Below are 20787 nucleotides of genomic sequence, written 5' to 3' on the forward strand. Positions count from 1 at the left end.
AGGGCATGGGGATTTCAGTACCACAATCGGATCGTTATTACAATTTCAGAGCGACCAACGACTATGAGTCTTTGTGTTCCAAAGAGCAACTTCCTAATCCTACTACCACGATTCAATGGGGAGCTAAACATGTTGCATGTTCTGTCAGTATTAGCAGTAATGTTCCCAACTTTCAGTCTCCTGTCTGCTTTCTCAGTACAGGGAGTACACACGATTTGGTAAAACAAAAATTGGATTATTTAAACTAACAAAATATCGGCACACGCTTATGACATTCTTTGTAAAAAAATTTCTTATGTGTTCGAGGAACTTGAGCGCATATATGTGGTCCCGATGAGTCTAATCCCAATCACAAGCATGTTCGATCATTAATGCAACGTTTTCGCAGTTTTTTAAAAGAATTACCTGTTTTAGGGTTCAATTCCGGAAGGTACGACATCAATCTTGTCAAGACAGAATTCTTTAACCTGATATTGTGTTTGTAGTGAAGCGAAACAATAATTTTATGTGTGTCAAAACATCTACTTTAAAGTTTCTTGATTTTTCCAACTTTTTGGCTGCCGGATTTTCATATGACAAATTCATTAAAGCGTATAGGGTGGAACAAAAAAAGTTTTTCTTTCCTTATGAATGGTTGGATGATTTGTCAAAATTGAACCAAAATTCTTAATCTTAGTTTTTTTTCCACAATTTCATTTTGGTGACACAGATCCAGTTGTGGGCCTAACTCCTTGTTTGATAAATCAGTGAAACTGAGCGTTGACTGACACTGTCAGTCAGTCTGACACCAACAATCGTAGCGATTTTTTCTGTGACTTCAGAGCATGCTCGAATAGCGTCTTCGTCCGTTTCCCAAGAGTGATGTCCATTGCCTTACAGAGCTGTGTGATGAATCAATGCGGCTGACACAATGCAGGCTACTGTATTGCATCAGCCGGCTGACGTTATAACGTGTAATCTCTTTAAAATGCTCTTATTAAAGCCTATGAACTAACATTATTAAACAACATGTCTATCATAGTAGAAATTAGTTTAGGATTAAATGATAAAACAGCATCTTCGAAAAACGTAAAACTGTCCTGAGTAAATCAATATGCACATTGCACAAGCCACAAGACTGTAGTTAGTAGCCTAAATTAGTTTTTTTTTTACGTTGATTCAACAGTTGCAGACAGTCAATGTCACTAAGAGTCAAGGTAAAAGAGACCAGCAAATCAATTGTTTGTACATTGATGAAACGCTGCGTCACCATATCAAAGTGGTATATTCGACCGGACAGTTATGAATGCGCTTCGCCTTCCATAGGGTGTCAAATGATGATCAGCAAGTAGATGTCATTGTGCAATGCTCAGTTTTCATGAAGCCAAAATGGAATGAAAAAAAAACTATTGATTGGTCAGAGTCTTATCATGGGTGAAACCTAGTCAGATTCAGCAATGGGACAACTATAACTTTTTTTAACATCGGCCTGAAAGCTACAAATTTGCCGAGGGATGCAAGCCTCTAAAAAAATCACACCAGCATGTTTCTAGCTTCTAAAGCTGCTAGTAATTTGTGGCTGAGCCTAGGGGTGTTCAATTTCGATTCGATTAAGGTGATATTCGAAATTCGTTTTTCGTATCGGACGTAGTCGAAATTATAGCAGCCCTTTCGGCTGAACGCGGTTGAAAGTAACGCGAGTGGCGCGAAATCTGTCTTGTCGCATTTTGCAAGCGAAAAAAGACTTCGACGCATGCGCATCGTCGATCACGTGACTATCTTATGATAGCATGGTTACCACTGCGTGATTATGATAGCATGGTTATCATTCCGTAATTACTATAGCATGATCACCACTCCGTGTTTATGATGCATGGTTACCACTCCGTGATTATGATAGCATGGTTACCACTGCGTGATTATGATACCATGGCCACCACTCCGTGATTATGATACCATGGCCACCACTCCGTGATTATGATACCATGGCCACCACTCCGTGATTATGATAGCATGGTCACCACTGAGTGATTATTGTTTGTTTGTTTCACGATAAATAATCACTATGAACGAGTTGCGATGCTACAATCCAACACCAGACAACAAAATCTGTCATTTTTACATTGATTTAATGTCTGCAGACGTTAAATCAATGTAAAAATGACTGATTTTGTTGCCTGGGACAGCAAAAATCTACCATTTTGTGTCGATTCAATGTCATCAGATGTTGAATGCACCCAAAACAACATAATTTGCTACGTAGACGGAGCGTGCGTTTAGCTTTATGCGCTTGCAAACATACTCGATGTCGCTTCGAGTCGAAACCTCTGCACTCTGCAGTGAAATGTCGCGGCAGTGAATCGCTCGCTGTGAAAATGAACTTGAAGTGTTTGGGATCCCAGCGACCTCGGCTCCAGCGGAGCGATCGTTTTCAAAAACTGTGTTCATAAACACCACCAGGGCCTGGAGCTGTAGACGTTATTTTGAGTTCTTTTTTCGCAAATTTTCATGGCTTTTTTTCGCGTTTTCTAGCGAATTTTCATGTCGTTTCTTTCAATAAAATCTCATTATGCAGTTTGGTGAATAGTTGTGATATTCGAAATCGAAATTCGGAAATCGAAAACAAATTGAATTTCGAATATTCAAATAATCGAAACTGAACATCCCTGGCTGAGCCTAATAACTTATTTTCTTACTATTATAAAGCTTCTTTGATCAATCACAGCAACTTCTTAAACGCTACCAAATTTGAAATCTTACTTTTGCTACAAACTTTTACTACAAAATCGACCCTTGCAACAAAGCGTTCTATTTAAAAGTAGTTGACTGGCTGCTCCTCATTATAACAATAAAACCTTAATTGTATCATCATACACGAGAAACAATAGTTCTGTGTTTCGTTGTTTATTAACATTTGTGACCACTATTCGTAAACCCATGCTATGAAGTGCACATCCCTATGTTTGTTTTCATGATATAAAAGTTTTTAAAATTTCAACGTCTATTACTAAATCAGTCTTTTTCCGCTCGAGCCACGAGTGCTTCCAACTTAGCAAGAACCCCACATATTCCTTCATCTTTATCCAACTTTCCATATTCTTTGTTCCGATTCATCGTTATAACAAACCATGGGAGAGTAGACTTCGACAACAAACGCAAATGTTCTTGCATCGATGCTGAAATCACATTGATTTCGAATTAAGTTGATCGAAATATTCCACATTTTTTAACAAAAAACATTGTCTGTGGCGAAATATTAGGCCTAGCTGAATAAAAAAAAGTAATTTTTTATTCTGGTGTACAGTTATGGTGAATCTACTCAAGGATGAAAACAGATTAGCAACTTAACCAACCTTCCTTTGGTCGGATTGTTTTTTAGCACAAAAAAAACGTAAAGTCTCAAAGAGGCACATTGATGTGAGCAGGCCAAGTTTAAGTTGACCTTTTATTATCAAAACATTAACGAACAAACTAGAGCATCTACATTCTACACCTTTAAGAACCTACCTTGAGTAAGGATGGAAGGGCAAGTGCTCACGAGCTTGCTGCAAATAAAATCCATTGGTAGGGACGACCTCTTCTCGCTGACGTATAATCTGAAAGCAACAGTTTTTATGTTGGACAATCGTAATACGTATTTTAAATTGTTCTTCAAAAACTGAAAAAATTATATCTATCCAAGAATGGGATTATTCTGTCGATCTCATCATGATATTTTCATTTTATAGAGTTTACAGCTTATCTGTAAAACCAACAAAATACAATACAATCAAGCAAATAATGACTGCAATTGTGTCGTAAGAACCGCCAGTCGAATGATAACACCCACCTATCACAATCTACTTCGTTGCTTGCGAAAGTTATTTTTGATTTGGCAACGCAAAAGCACCAATGCATCGTGTTGGAAATACTAACAACTTTAAAAACTTCAATAAACTCGATCCCGGTTGTGAAGCTATGTTAGTATTAACTTACTTCATCAACCTAAGAATTATGATTGGAATGAGAAAGTCTGTTTGGAAGATTAAACAGGTCAGTTTTGCTTAGCTTAGGCCTACTTGTAGCAGCTGCAGCGGCTTTAATTCAACCACTGACGCAGACCCAGCCACCGAGATTGACAGAGTGAAGTTTCTGTTTGTTGTCGCCAGTGCATTATTCCATCGACTAGGTCAGTGTTTCCCAACCTTTTTCGAGCCGTTTCCCAAATAAACGTAGCGATAAATAAACGTATTACCTCCAATAGTTCACTTCATAAAAGAAGTCAACCATTATGCTCATCTTCATATTGTTTTATTTATTACTTTTCAATAGTTTCGAGAAACAATCACTGCAAGAAAAAATATCGTTTTCAGGGTGATAGTTACATCTGCGAGGCCAATGCTGTAATCCTTGGCTCTGTAACACTTCGTGCAATACGTTCATCGTTTTGCACGTTCAGCCAATTCCTTTTTTTACTTTTTAAACCAATCACGCTTGAAAATTCCTTCTCACCCAAGTAAGCAGTCGAGAATGCTGTGAAAATGTTCAACGATACCGTATATATTTTTAACGTGGTTGTGGTGCCGCGTTACTCTCCAAAAAATCGCATATTACTTCTGGGGGTTAACTTATCCCGAGGTTGGGAACCATTGAACTAGGCGCTTCTATTTGTTAAGAGAGCAATGCAAAACATTTGTAGTTTCTCAGTTACACACAATGCTGAGAAACGAGCTGGGTTCGATGCCCTGTCGGATCATACCAAACACGTTTTGAAAATAGCACTGTGTATACTGTATAGTGTATCTTAATCCTGCTTGGTACTCAGTAAAGAAACGGATTCAGATAACAATGCACTCGGCTGCGCTGGCACTGTCGACTTTGAGACGCGCAGAAGCAATACATATCTGCAATATATTAACAGCGCAACAGAAAAACACCTTATTATTGTTAATGTGGCAGTGATGCAACAAAGTTTACTTTCACATAGACGCGTCATTCAAATTTCTAACCACGCCTGGTCAAACAACTCACGTTTTCAAGCAACGAGCTATGGAGGGCAACAAACGCATCTGATTTATCCTATTAACTTGCTCATCGGGGCGGATCATTGCCTTAAGTTTTCGTTCAGCTTCTTTGGCTCGGATCTGAAACAGAAAAAAATATTAAGCTTTGAAAGACATTTCCAATTTTATGACTAAAATCAACACGCCGAGTGAAGATTGTTCATAATACTTTAAAATACGCCAAGTAGAAAAACAATAAATCAAAAACATACCAGCAAGAAGCGCACTGAGAGTACACAATTTACAGTTTTTAACTGAACCAAGTCAAAAGTATCAATGATATTATGACAAGACCTTAACAAGAAGAGATGCCGATATCCCCTTTATGTCTCGATTGGAAGTCATGCTCTTGAAATTATTGTTCTTTTCTTGAGGCCCAGGAGCAACTTTAGTTGAACTTGAATGACGTTCTGCCACTTTGATTAAAGCTTCTGTTGCCTAAAAACATTCATCTTTTCAGAAAAACTCTAAAATTATAATCAAATATAATCCTCACTTTTAAGTATAAACACAAGTCCAATCCCGATCGCAAATTTTACATCTACAGTTGTACAATAATTCAATAAAATTAAAATGTGACCTCTGATATTTGCTATCGTGGTTGACGTTGTGACTGAAGGAGTAAGCGAGGGCTTCCTAAACGGAATTTTGTATGCGGATGACCTGGTCTTGACCAGTGATAGTGAAGAAGGATTGAAAGAAAAATTTGGGAAATCGAAGGAAGCATTTGAAACAAAGGCTGGGTATGAAGGTAAATCTAGAAAAGATGGTGAGTGGAGCAGAAGGCATGGTTGTAAAGAGCAAAGTCGATCTATGTACAAGTACAATACGTGGAAAGAGAGTGATGCGAAGTTCGATGCAATGCAAGGATTGTAGTAAGTGGATACATGTAAGATGAGTCAATACGAGGAGAGCTACAGCAAGAGTGGCAAACTGTTTTGTTTGTGTGAAATGTAAAAAGAAAAGCTATAGTTGGGGATTGTGAAGAGAGTTTCTCTCATGGTATTGAAACAGTGATAAATTTGTGTTACTTGGGTTGGGTAACCAAAAAAAATGAAAGTGGTGGATGCGAAGCGGCTGTGATAAGGGTAAGGCTGGGTTTGGCAAAGTTCAGGGAATGTGGGGAAATGTCATAGGGGAAAACGTTTTCGTTGAAAATAAAAGAGAAAGTCTACGGAGTTGTGTGCGACCTGCAATACTGTACGGCAAATGGACGCTTAGAGAGAGTGGACTTGCAAATTTGAGAACGGAAAGGGCAATGGTGAGAGCAATGTGTGGAGAAAAACGAGGAGAGAGAAAAATACTGAAGGGCTAGCTAGAGGGATATGCTAGGTGAGGGAGACTATTGAAAAACTTGTAAGGGTAAACGGAGTAAGATAGTATAAGCATTAAGCATGTACTAAGAAGGGAGAAAGGAAGTTTTCTTTGAGAGGCATTGATTTTGAAGATAGATGGGAAGAGGAAACGGGACGTCCAAAAAGAACATGGAAAGAACTGGTGAAGAATGAGGCAGACAAAGTCGGACTGGAGGAAGAAGATGCGATGGACAGAATGGGATGGAGATTAGGAGTAAAGGCAATCGCTTCAAGAATCAGCCGCCTCCACACTAGCACAGACAAAACCAAATTTAGATGATGATGATGCATAAAAAGAAGTACTATAAATATGAATGATGTAATACGACTTGGCTGCCATTCCTCTGTCAGTAGACTCGCAACGTTTTCCTAATACTACGATTTAGACTAAAGTTTATTGAGAGTAGGCCTATCTGTTTTGCATGCATGTTTTGTTAGTGTCTGTATGGGTGGCAGTTGTAAATCAGAGCGAAGTGTCTTTACATAAACCATTGCAAGCAACAGTAAAAAATACTTCTTACACAAAATGGAAACTTAACATTTGGTGCATTTATAAATTGTTTGTTTTGTTTGTTTTATTATCTTTATCCTGCATTGCGGGAAAGCGGACTTGAGCGCTATGCATCGGTGTACGCCTTCCGACGTACACCTGACCCACGCTGCAGCCGACTGCAATGTCTGTTTCCTGTTGTCTACTCTACTTATAACTTAAATTTGGTACTACCCATTACTCGAATTCGATCGCTGGGTAGAGGCAATTATCGTAAAGTTTCTTGCCCAGAGAAGCAACAGCAAGTGCGGGTGGCTGGAGTCGAACATGCAGGCTCTCGACTGCGAGCCCAACGCGCTAACCACTCGACCACTGCTGCCTTACATATCTATTATCTAATTAATTTTTGGAAAATCGACTTTTTAAAAACCTGATATCACCTTTTTTGTTAATCGATCTCTTGCTATGTCAAGGACGTCTTTGGCGGAATGGCATTTCTGCGCATTGACGTCTGGTGGTTGAGGAAGATCAGACATTGGAATATCAGGCACATGCTCAAGAAGGAACTCAGGATGCCAGCGGCGAAGTTGGTTAGCATCCACGTAAGCAGGTGGATTCAATTTGGAAAGAAAATCCTGGAAGAAGGAGGATAACAGTTTATTCAAGTTGTGTGTATTGCAAATTTTGCAATGAAGATCCTGTTGATGAACAAGAAGTTGCTCTTTGTAGTTTGTGCCATCATATGTCTGAGCTGGCTTGATCTATGTCTTGTGTATTTCGTTGTAGTTACGTTTATGTAGTTAACTCTCCACCTGCATTCTTCACAATTATGTTCACGTAAGTTGCCGCGTTCCGAATTGTGCTCCATTTACTTTGATTAGACTTTTATCAACGTTTTCAATGCACTTTATATTGCGATAGCGGTTTTACTAAAAATCTTCACTTCTCGGTTTGAAGTGAAGTAGTAGGTGCGCAGGTGACTTGACGTATGAAGCAAAAACACAACAGTATATTACAGAAGTTAGTGAACAGGACGTTGTACAAATCAGCATAAGTATCAGCTATGAACATTGGCAGCTATGGCAGAGATACCTGATGGTGCTGTTTGACAATTTCAAGAAGTTGTATGTGAAAATGATGTCTTCTTTGCACCAGCATAGTTCCAGTAAGCTTTTTTGCCATTGCAGATTCTTAAAATGTATACACACTAATGATTACATGTTATACTTAGCAATTGAATTACTCTTCCGAAGCTTGAAATTTCAAAATTCGAACGACAAATAAACATTGAAACTGCATTTAATCTGCATGTAAACCATCTTATTGCATCAAGCAACTCTGCAATAGAGTCTCAGACGTCACTCAACTTAAAATTGAACTTCAGGTAAAAATGACAAAAAACAGTCAGGGAGAAAAATGATAGAGACAATGCAAACAATGGCAGAAGTAAAAAATGAAAAATTGTAGACAATATCTTAAACTCATCCAGTCACTCCAACATTCAATCTCGGTTTCAATCAAACTTCAACTAAGCCAAAGCTCGAGGCAAGCAGTTGCACCTGCACGTATGTAACTACTAACTATAAGCAACGCATGATATTTTTACCATTCTCTTCCATGAACTGCATTACACAATTAATGCATTCAATGGTTTCTTTGTCAATAGAACATTACAGCTGACAATTTCATCAATTTACGCTTTAAATTAGAGATGTACCGATACCAATATTTTGGCCGATACCGATCCCGATATCACTTTTTTAGGCCGATACCGATATTTTGGCCGATACTTTGGTGTTACAAAAAGAAGCAATTTTGGTATTTGCAAGGAATTATATCAAATGCTAAGTTTTACCTTATTTGCATAAAACTATTAAAAAAAGCTTTCAATTGGCATAATTTATTAAAGATTCAAGAACCCAATCTCAACCGCATTGTTGTGTCATAATAGTAGGTTTTAGTAATGAAAGGCCACCGTAATTGAGGCTTGGGGACTGGGGTATAAGGGAAGAAACATTAAATCATAGTTGGGGTTTCTGAAAAGTTAATAAAGTGTTTGCGCAAACTCTCCAAATAGGCTATCATAATTGATAATAAGATGTAAAATGTAAACCAAGTGATTTGTGTAGTTGTACAAAAACTATTTGACTTGTGTAAGTAATGTGCAACCTAAGGACGCTTGTTGTTTGGTTGAAAAGCTTTTGCCAGGCCAAGACTACCCAGGTAGGCTCAAAATGAAAGCAATGGGACTACGAATCCTCACTAAACTAATCAATAAATGGTCTTATTGCGTCTAAGATGACAACCTCATTGTGAAAAAAGGAACGTTCTTCTCGGCTATCAGCTCAAGCCTGAGCACTCAACAGCCCAGCAAGCAGTTGCCATTCGCTAACCGTAACGGTGTAGCTTCCACGCTAGCCATTTAGACCATCCAATCAGCTATATGTTTCTCGGCAGCCGTTAGCTGCTGTTGAATTACTAACATCCATTCAGCAATCATGCCATCAGCGCAGCACACTTCATGGAAGATACTTGGAATGCAGCGTGGTACGCCACCGACACCAAACTACATGGTTTTATACCCCACCCGGTGGCGCGCCCCCCTGGTATGGACCTGCCTCGACTGACTTGGGTCAAGCTCAACAGAATCCGAACCGGAGTCGGTCGCTTCCATTCCAACATGCTCAAGTGGGGTCTGGCTCCCTCATCGGCCTGCAAATGCGGCACGGAGGAACAAACTGCTGACCATGTCTTTCTCGAATGTCCCATCTACAAGGCACCAAATGGAACGCATGGTATAGCAACGCTGGACGAAGCTACACTCACCTGGCTCTCCACCACCTGCCCCGAAATTTGATCTAGTCTCAAACGAAAGAAGAAGAAGAAGGCAGCCGTTTTGCAGCAAGAATTGACATCGACAAGAATTGAAAGGTAAAAACGATGCAAAATTATACATTTTTGCTACCTGGGTAGTCTTGGCCTGGTTTTATCCTCTGCTGAGAGTAAAAAAGAAACACAAATGATAAATATTGGAGAAATTGAGTCTCCTTCGCAACTTAAGAATCGAACAACGCAAAACTGCTGAAAGAAAACGTTTTGTTTGAGTGAAAGAATCACTGTAAGCAAACAATGTCAAAAGGTGCACGCATGAAGTCATGGGAGTGTGAGGTATCAAAAATTTGAACAGGTTGTTATTTTTCTACTTCAATGTGATGTTAGTTACTACTCTAAAAAATCTATATCTTTGCTTCTGCAGAAAATCCGCAGCAAACGCCTTGTTTTACATGTTTAGTATCGGCCATAGTATCGGCCAAATTTTGCCGATACCGATACTAAAAAAATGGCCGATATCACCGATACCGATATATCGGTACATCTTTACTTTAAATGCTTAAACACAAAAAAATACAAAAATATGTTACCAAGTTGGACAAACTGCAATATCTACAGCGTTTCTTCACAAATAGAAAGCTTATGACGGACATGACGGTGAGAAACACTTTTACCATTTTTGTCCAGTATTGGTTCAACAATAAGCTGGTAGTCGGATTTCTTGATTGAGGTAGAAGCAGTAGAAATTCCATTTTCTTGACGAAACCGATAAGCATTAGGAAACACATGTTTGATTTGCTTCAGATTGTCCTGTTCAAACTTTCTGCAAATATATTAAAACAATAGTAACACAATCCATGTATCATTCATACGTATATAATGACTGGCAAGTTAACCAAATACTTTTTGCTATATAATTCATCTCATTGTGGATGCCGTAAAGTGCAGTACGTACCAAAAAATGGCATCGGAAAGGAGATTATTTGTATCAACTGAATTGTAGGTCTGCAGTTCAGGACGACCAGACAGCTTTTTAAGAGTTGCATTAAACATTTTAAAACAAGTCAGTATACCCATGACACAATCACACATAAAACTAAAAAAGTTTCTGGTGATAGCGGGTGATAGTTTTTACGTTTTACTTTGATGTTGAGAAGCAAGACTCAAAGAAATGAAGTATTTTAAAGTATTATTTCCCAAAACTTGCAGAAAAATGAAGTTATTTCTTTGAACATCTGTTAGTTTAACTCATGATACAACAGAAGGATCTGCAATGAATGCACCTGACGTCTACTGTGTGCAGCTAATGTCAAAGTTGTGAATTAATTATTTTTTTACGTGCTGTAAAAATAAGTTAATAAGTTTAAAAAACGTTGGATATGGCAGTGGGTCATGCCTTTGTACTGTAAAACATGACAAATCATTTTCCAAATAAAATTTGCATAATAACTTTGAAAGAAATCAGAAAAATATTGACTCTGAATGAAACTATAGCAGACAGTGTGTAAACCAGAATATGCATCATAAGCCAGTAAGATAGTAATAGCATTTATTACTAAAACTGTGCATGTATGAAATCAACAAACTGGTTCACAAAAGGAATTTGTCAGTAAACTAACTCTAGATTTGTTAAATGTAAAATGACAAATACTTATTAGAATACCTTCGCATCATTTCTTCAACAGATTTTTGTAGTTTAGTCCATGTTGTAGTTTGTTGTCTATTGAATAACATGCTGACAATGGTATCCACACTCCGGAACATTTCTTGAAGAATCTGCAAATTGCATAATGCTTTAAAATGATCCCAATAATTGTTTAAGTAGGGTAAATGTGAAGTGCTGATTGCGTTAACTTTCTTTGTAAATTATGTAAAAGTTGTTTGGTTACCAAATGGTTTCCACACACAAAATAAAAAATAGTATAATACCCAACATGCACTTATTTCAAAACGTCTGAACAGTTAGTGCATCATGAATGAAATATCATAGTTTGTTGGCAAGACAGTAAAAGCTACAACAAGTCTGCTAATGAAAGGCCCTCCACACATAATTATAATTCCAACTATCAAAACCAATGAGATCTTATATTTTTTCTTATCTAAGATGCGGAGCACATCTTTTAACAGACAGTTAGGTGCCGGCCAAATAGGTGCACACACACTGTGGAAGTCAATTTCATTAGGTGCTTGATCGTAACACTGCAGGCAGTGGCACATGCAAAATTTTATCAAGGGGGGGGGGGGGGGGGCATTCAACATGTTTTTCGATTCAAAGCAAGTTTTAAAAAATGTGTATTTAAAACGAACAATATGATACATTAGGTAGGCTATCTGTTGGTAAAATATGAACTCTCATGCTGTTTGGGTCGAAATGACCCGTTTCGATGAGTCCAATTCAGTGAGTCCGATCCCTATTCGGTGATTTTTTTCAATTTTTATTTATAAATTATCTAGGGGTGTTCAATTTCGATTTTCGATTTCGACTAAGGTGATATTCGAAATTCGTTTTTCGTATGAGACATATTCGAAATTATAGCCGCCCTTTCGGCTGAACGCGTTGAAAGTAACGCGAGTGGCGCGAAATCTGTCTTGTCGCATTTTGCAAGCAAAAAAAGACTTTGACGCATGCGCATCGTCGATCACGTGACTGTCACACGCTCTCGCGGGTCCAACGGCCAGTCCTGCACCAGGGATGCCAGGTTGGCATTTTTAATGCCAAATTTCTCTCAAGAATGAAGATAGCTAGGTTGTGCAATGGCAGAAAGTGTAGGCTGAGCTTTGTCGCAGTTTTACCCATTTTTTACCGAATCCATAGGCGCCTAAGCCGTGGGGGCAGGGCCGTAGCCAGACCGCAGAGCAAGGGGGGCAACTTTTTTTAGGGGGGGGGGCCGAAAAAATTTAAATGGGCAAAATCATTATAATTGTAGCTGTTGCTCGAGAATGCTGAGATTTTGCCAAGGGGGGGCAAACTTTTTTCAGGGGGGCGAGGCCCCCCTGGCCCCCGGCTGGCTACGGGCCTGCGTGGGGGCAACTTTTTATGCTGTATTGATACATAAAACAATAGATGAACTAGCGATCGGCAGCAGGAAAACACTTTTTGAATGCAAACCGCAACAGCTTCGCGATAATCACTAGAACGAGTTGCGATGCTACAATCCAACACCAGACAACAAAATCTGTCATTTTTACATTGATTTAATGTCTGCAGACGTTGAATCAATATAAAAATGACTGATTTTGCAGCCTGGGACATAGCAAAAATCTACCATTTTGTGTCGATTCAATGTCATCAGATGTTGAATGCACCCAAAAACAACATAATTTGCTACGTAGACGGAGCGTGCGTTTAGCTTTATGCGCTTGCAAACATACTCGATGTCGCTTTCGAGTCGAAACCTCTGCACTCTGCAGTGAAATGTCGCGGCAGTGAACCACTCGCTGTGAAAACGAACTTGAAGTGTTTGGGAACCCAGCGACCTCGGCTCCAGCGGAGCGATCGTTTTCAAAAGCTGGCCTGACCGTCACAAAGCTGAGATCCCGACTGACGGGTGACCATGTCGATCAGCTTGTGTTCATAAACACCAACATGGGCCTGGAGCTGTAGACGTTATTTTGTGTTCTTTTTTCGCAAACTTTCATCGCTTTTTTTCGCGTTTTCTAGCGAATTTTCATGTCGTTTCTTTCAATAAAATCACATTTTGCAGTGTGGTGAATAGTTGTGATATTCGAAATCGAAATTCGGAAATCGAAAATAAATTGAATTTCGAATATTCAAATAATCGAAATTGAACACCCCTAAAATTATCAGGTACCGTAGCCTAATTATCATTGCCGTTTTAGGGTTAGGGGTTAGAGGTTAGGAACTCATCGGATCAAACTCACCGCATAGTTGCAGACCCTGTTTGGGTACATGCCACTGTATTTAGGCATTGGATTATTAGATATGTATGAAAAGCATGATAGGGCAATGTCATTAGCTTAATTAAAGCATAAATTGAATTTCTCTGTGAAAGTTATGTATGTAATTTGGTACACCAAATAGCATCTAAATTACCGAACGCCACAGTGAGCTGCACCTAAACATCCTGACACCACAGTCCACGCACCTATTTGGCAGGCACCTAAGTAACTGTCAGCACCTAAAAGACGTAGACCCCAGAGATATTTAACTTGAAACCTAAATATCGAAAAAACAATTTGTGATCTTACAATTCAAGTTATTTTTAAGACATAAGTTATGACCAATTGACCCGGAATGGCCCGTTTCTTTGAGTTCCCTATTCGGTGAAAGCTTTTTTCGGTGAGAGCCCTATTCGGTGATTTTTTTTAAATTATTGGGTACCGTAGCCTAATTATCATTGCGTATAGGGTTAGGGGATAGGGGTTAAGGTTAGGGGTTAAGGTTAGGGGTTAAGGTCTTATTTCAACGTTTAGCGACGTTAAAACGATGTAAAAGCGGCAATGATAATTAGGCTACGGTACCCGATAATTTTCAAACAAAAATTCAAAAAAATCACCGAATAGGGCTCTCACCAAAAAAGGCTCTCACCGAAAAGGCTCTCACCGAATCGGACTCACCGAATAGTAGCAGACCCAATTGACCACTACTGTACTTTCTGTTAACATGACTTACAAGTTTGCGTTTAACATAGAGTACATTTTTAATGAACATTGACACGTGAATGTGAATAATTTATTTATATGTAACTTACCAATAAACTTTCATTTTATTTACCTTGTATTTCAATGGCAAAATCAAATCTTTGGGAATTTCTTGAGCTAAAGTGTGATACTTGCTGTAAGCAAACTCTCTCTTGGATCCTTCTATTTTCTTCGCTTTGTGAATAGAATCTGGATTAGTGGTAGCTACTTTTTGTCCAATTTTCTTTGACTTTTTCAACTCTTTCATTCGTAAAAGAGTATCCTAAAAGTAGCTTGATGTTTACAAAGTTTTTTGTGTCACAAAGAGCAACATAATCATTAGCAGTTAGTAAATCAATATTGCTTTCAACATAATTTAACACAGTCTGAATTGTTTCTTGGTTTCAATATCTCAGCTTTTTAACAAACACATCAAGAATACAAGTACGAAATCTACAAGAATTAAAATAGGATAATTTGCTTAAATGCAGTTTTCTATTTTATCTTAGCATTTACACTAAAAGTAACACTAAATAAATTTTGAAAATTAGCTCAAACTGACTTGCTGTTTGAAAAGATGTCACAACATAAACTTTAGCTTCATTACCAAGCAAAAAAACGTTTTTACATAAGTATATGTACCTGCAGTTTGCTCAATTTATCTTTTCCTTTCAAAAAATGATGTACATTTTCCGATGACTAAAAAAGATTAAAATATATATATATTTTAATGAACAATAGAGAATTGTGAAATCACATTAACATGTTGCAACGTGGAAAATGTTTTAAAACAAATTAATTGATTTAATAAAATACTATTTTTCCAAATATATACATGTGCACCACGCAATACGCATAGTCATCAATTTTCATATGTGATTCTGCAGTTCCCATTATTAACTAAAAGTATTGGATATTCTCACTATGAACATGAAGACTCCTGTTCAAATAAGACACTAAAGAAACAAACAAATTACAAGCTGCCTAAATGATATCAAAATAATATAGTTATTCATGCATTTGTGGCCAAAAGTTTAGAACCACCACTCAAAATTTTGAAGCAGACAGCAAATACCATATTTATTCACGGAATGGCCTGTTTCGGTGAGTCCGATTTGGTGAGTCCGATTTGGTGGGTCCGATCCCTATTTGGTGATTTTTTCAATTTTTTTTTTTAAATTATCGGGTACCGTAGCCTAATTATCATTGTCGTTTTAGGGTTAGGGGTTAGAGGTTAGAAACTCACTGAATCGGACTCACCGAATAGTAGCAGGCCCATTTATTCAAATATAAACCCAAGAACATGGTTGGTGTATTATGTAAAAACAACAAATCATTTTACAAGCATAGTGTGCCACTGTGCCTGTTTAAGTGTTTAAACCGGGAATTTTCCGAAATATCAGTATTTTGTTGGTCCATCATGAAACTAGATTGCATCCTCCAAACCAAATTGACTCTCCAATCTTTATTCAGCTTCAAAGTGGATAAGATTCCACGGCAACAACAAGCGGAAACTTCACTATATCTATCTCAGTAACTGGGGCCTGCGTCAGTGGTTCACAGCCTCTACAGTCTACAAGCAGACTATGCAAAACTGCCAGGAACAAGCTCTCAAAGCAGGTTTCCCAGTCAGAAAATAGAGATCAAATCAATCAAGAGATTCCGGTAGTCACTCTGAATCCAGACAAACTGGAGGTGGTTGAAAAGTTCTGCTACCAGGATGTTCTGAGTAAAGATGGAAGAGTGCAAGAATCAGTCATATTAAGAATAAGAGCTGATAAGAAAAAGCACAAGGCAGTGTCCGGAATTTTGTGTGGAATTTTGAGTGCTCTCCCAGAAAATGAGAAGCATGGTTTATAAGACATGAATAAAGCAGTAACCAACAATGTGCTTTGGAGCTACAAGAGGGAGCACGTGTTTTAGGTGCAGACAGTTAGGCGTCAAATAGACGCGCACACTGTGGCGTCAGGATATTTAAATACGGAGCACTGTGGCTAAGGATGCACAATACAGAATACCTGGCTATTCTAGAATACTTAATTTCGAATCTAGAATTTCGAATCTATTCTGAAATTACACGGCAATTTTTTCCAAATTATATCGAACAAAAAGCAAAAATATTTGTACATTATATTGAATTGCATTAGTATCACATGTCAAACAGAGTACCACATAATTATGATAAATCAAGCATCATCATACGATCACACGAAAACGCACCGCGTGTCTGCAGTTCTGATAACTGCGCAAACCCTATGAAGGAAGAAAAAAGTCGCTTGGAACAAACAGTCCATGAAGAAAAAAGTCGGCGCGCAAGACGGAAAATATCAACTTTACATTTGTTTAACGTCGCACACCGTTCATTTAACAGATTTATTTTCGAATCCTGATATCTGAAAAGAAACTGCAAATGCGATTCGAATACATTGAGATTCGAATCTCTAAGATTCGATATTCTGTATTGTGCATCCCTAACTGTGGTGTTCGGTTATTTAGGTGCTATTCCTAGTAAAGTCTGCATTCTGCACATTATATCAGCTTGGCAGGTAGGGCAATGGTTTTCATACAAAATATTATACTGAACAGAAAAATATATACATTATTTTGTCAATGCGCTTGCAAGCCGTGCATTTATTTGTTGTGAGTCATGGCTTCAGTGACTGATGGAAGCTGCTTTATCTGGCAATGCTTTTCACACAAAATGTTGCATTCAACAGAAAAATATATTGTTGCTTTAATGCACGTGTTCGGCATATATTTGTTGTTAGTCCAGGTTTGCAGAAAACTGATATGCTACCCTACAAGAAACCAAGACACTACAAATATCTTTTAGTGCTCAAATTCTTGGATGGGCTATATATTAGGCCTATATTTAATTTTCAAAAAAGTTGTAAGCTATGTAAATTCTAATTAAGCACAAATTTTCAATATTGTATCAATCAATATTACAGACAAATTGTAGCCTACGGAAAGTTGCCTACGTTATGCCAGGGGTCTGCTGCTATTCGGTGACAGCCTTTTTCGGAGAGTTCGCTAAATGGAGATTTTTTGAAAATAATCGGGAACCGTAGCCTAATTATCATTGCCGCTTTTACATTGTTTTAACGTCGCTAAACGTTGAAATCGTGCAGAAAAAATAGAAATAAAATGTTTGAACAATTAAATGAAAATTCGTCATGTCAGTTCAGTTGAATTGTTTTTATTTGTTTTTGATTATTTGAATTTGATTATTTGTGACCATCATATCAAAAACAATACACGTCAACATAGCAAAGATATTTAAGACATGAAATGAGCATTCTGTTGCTCCGGTTTTCTTTGGTAAAGTTATGAATATGGAACGTACCATATCACTAGGGTCTTTCCGGTGTCATAAATATGATTTAAGATCTCAGTGGTTAGGTCTAAACTCCACTCATCTAAAGCTTCGAGAATTTCAACTATAAAAGAAAGGGAGCAAGTCTTTTAGGCGCTGACAGTTAGGCGCTGGTCTAATAGGCGCGCACACTGTGGCGTCTGGATATTTAGGTGCGGAGCACTGTGGCGCCCGGTCATTTAAGTGCTATTCCTAGTAAAGTCTGTAGATTGTATCAGCTTGGCAGCTTGCCAGAAAATTATATCATGGCTTTCGTGAGCGAAGCTGCTTAAACTGGCAATGCTTTTCACACAAAATGTTATATTGAACAGAAAAATATGTTGTTGTTTTATTGATTTATTATTGTTTTATTTGTTGTTAGTCCAAGTTTGCGTTGGTGAAAGCTTTATCAATAAATTATTCAAGCTTCCGAACATTATTGAGTTCATTTTTAGTTAACTCTTTCGCGACCACGGACGTATACACACGCCTTGGGATTTTTGCCATGATGACCAAGAAAGTATCCCTACGTCCAAGGTTAAAAGGTAGCCTATTTCAAGCAAAAAAGTAATGTAAATGATGGCAGATCCATAGTCTTTGCCTGTCCTTTTTTGGCTAATTAAAAAAAATATTTTGGCGGTGCAGTTATCAGATGAGGACTTCTTAAAGATGGGGACGCAGTGGATTTTTTTTCTTTCACTCATTGGAATTGGCAGTCAAAACTGACTAGGCAACCCCTTACTTTAGAATTTCTCGATCAAAAAGACTGTAGGCTAAATTACGTAAACTTTTTGCTTACAATTGTAATATAACGTTTTGTGTGAAAAAGCATTGCCGGTTTAAGCAGCTTCACTCACTGAAGCCATGACCAACAACGCACACGCATTAACAAAACAACGTATTTTTCTGTTCAATATAACATTTTGTGAAAAAGCATTGCCGGTTTCGGAAAAAGCATTCAAAAAAATAACATTTTGTGTGAAAAAGCATTGCCGGTTTAAGCAACTTCACTCACTGAAGTCATGACCAACAATGCACACGCATTAACAAAACAATATATTTTCCTGTTCAATATAATATTTTGTGTGAAAAGCATTGTCCTACGCCCCTCCCTACCAAGCTGATACAATCTACAGACTTCACTAGGAATAGCACCTAAATGAACGGACGCCACAGTGCTCCGCACCTAAATATCCAGACGCCACAGTGTGCGCGCCTATTAGACCAGCGTCTAACTGTCAGCGCCTAAAAGACGTGGACCCAAAAGAAACGATATTGTGGAATAAAATACAAAATTCTCTACTGTAAATAAACAGAAGGCGTCGTTGGATTTAGAATTTTGTAATAGTTGAGGATTCTAATATATTCTAAGTTTGCATGCAGAAGGCGACGCAGGATACATGTCAATTTTATCTGAGCAAACATTAATAGTTCAAAAATAAATTTAATTAACTTTTTAGTCTTAAGATCTCAATGGTTAGGTCTAAACCCCACTCATCTAAAGCTTCGACTATTTTTTTCTGCACGATTTGAACGTTTAGCGACGTTAAAACGATGTAACAGCGACAATGATAAGTAGGCTACGGTACCGACGAATTTTCATTTAATTGTTCAAACATTTTATTTCTATTTTTTTCTGCACGATTTGAACGTTTAGCGACGTTAACACGATGTAAAAGCGGCAATGATAATTAGGCTACGGTACCCGATAATTTTCAAAAAAAATTTCAAAAAATCTCCAAATAGGGAACTCTCCGAAAAAGGCTGTCTCCGAATAGGAAACTCTCCGAATCGGACTCTCCGAATCGGACTCACCGAAACGGGCCATTCCGTTATGCCAGAGATACATTCGCATCCATTCCAAAATCCTGTGATATTTTAGGTTGAAAAGAGACAAAGCAACCCCCAATTTCACACCAAAACAATAAATTTTCAGCTTTGCCTTGACAAAGTTGCATTAAAAACTGATTTGACACTAAAAGACTTCAGCAAAGCAATAGAAACTTTTTTAATACAGTACCGGTATTTTATCAGAAAAGCAGTCTGTTTAGGTACGGTACCACAAACAGTAAACATTTTTGAAATGTCCAAAATTTTCAACCCCCATGTTCAAGGAGATAAATGTTATCTTTCATTATTACTAAAAGTACAATTCTTGGTGTTTACACATTGTCTCCATATTTTGAGGGGGTTAGAGCAAAACTTTTGGTCTATTTCCCCACTAAACTAGTATATATATAGCTCTGCTTCTACTACACAACTTGTTTAAATATTAGTTAAACAAGAGTTTTCATGATTTAGATTTGTCGGCAATTGTAAATGGAGACCTTTCTCTTTAAAATCAACTCAATTGTAAAGAAAGTGGGAACTCACTAGTTTTGCCATAAAGTTGATGGAAAAAGAAAAACATACCTTTTCAATCAGGAACTTTTCATCCGATTGTTTTGCTTTATCGTGTATGTCTTGCAATCGAGAATCACTTGGTTCATTTGATACGTGATTTTCATTGCTCTTTGCTGAACCACCTATTACTTCAATATTTTGTTGCTTCCCCTGTTTACTAATAAGATCATCAGCACTTTTCCAGACAACTGGCAAGAGCAATTGACGTTTTGCTTGTCTTTTTCCTTTTATCACATTTGATTGTACAAAACCAACCTTTCGAGTATGAGTTTCCGCAGAAACATGATGATTTTTCGAGGGGGTTATTCTTCCTCTTTTTGCTGGAGAATCAAATGTGTCTGATAGATCACTCTTGTCAGAAAAAAGGTCATCACAGTCATGACATGGTGCTATTTCCAAAGGATTTTCCACTGGAACACTCACTTTACTTTTCAAGGACTTTGGTGCACTTGTGGTTTCATGTATCTTTTCAGCTTCATCATTACTGAATTCTGCACACAGTCAATAATAAAACATTTGTAAGACAATCCAAATAGCTTTTTTTTAACACAATCACTTTGTAAACATTCAAGTTAGGAGAAAATTGGTTTGAATGCATGGAAAATCAATGAACGGTACAGAGCCCAAAATACAGAAACAAAACATATGAAAGTTTAACCGTATCACCTATTTGCCAAACGTTTTGATATG

General features: G+C 37.8%; 1 protein-coding gene across 1 annotated transcript in view; it reads right to left on the reverse strand.

Moving 5' to 3' along the window:
* Positions 1–2875: 2875 nt before the first annotated feature.
* LOC145771029 (DNA replication factor Cdt1-like) overlaps positions 2876–20787 on the reverse strand; it is a 48337-nt gene continuing 30425 nt past the window's right edge. The window contains exons 3-13 of the mRNA XM_082582770.1: positions 20107–20588; positions 14982–15038; positions 14434–14622; positions 11362–11474; positions 10373–10521; positions 7959–8056; positions 7307–7501; positions 5316–5459; positions 4990–5102; positions 3487–3575; positions 2876–3155 (exon numbers count right to left, since the gene is read on the reverse strand). Of these exons, the coding sequence (XP_082438896.1) occupies positions 2992–3155; positions 3487–3575; positions 4990–5102; positions 5316–5459; positions 7307–7501; positions 7959–8056; positions 10373–10521; positions 11362–11474; positions 14434–14622; positions 14982–15038; positions 20107–20588 (1793 nt within the window). The 3' untranslated portion in view covers positions 2876–2991. The remainder of the gene's footprint in view (positions 3156–3486; positions 3576–4989; positions 5103–5315; positions 5460–7306; positions 7502–7958; positions 8057–10372; positions 10522–11361; positions 11475–14433; positions 14623–14981; positions 15039–20106; positions 20589–20787) is intronic.

The sequence above is a fragment of the Aplidium turbinatum genome, chromosome 5 (genome assembly GCF_918807975.1).
Source record: "Aplidium turbinatum chromosome 5, kaAplTurb1.1, whole genome shotgun sequence".
Classification (NCBI taxonomy): Eukaryota; Metazoa; Chordata; class Ascidiacea; order Aplousobranchia; family Polyclinidae; genus Aplidium; species Aplidium turbinatum.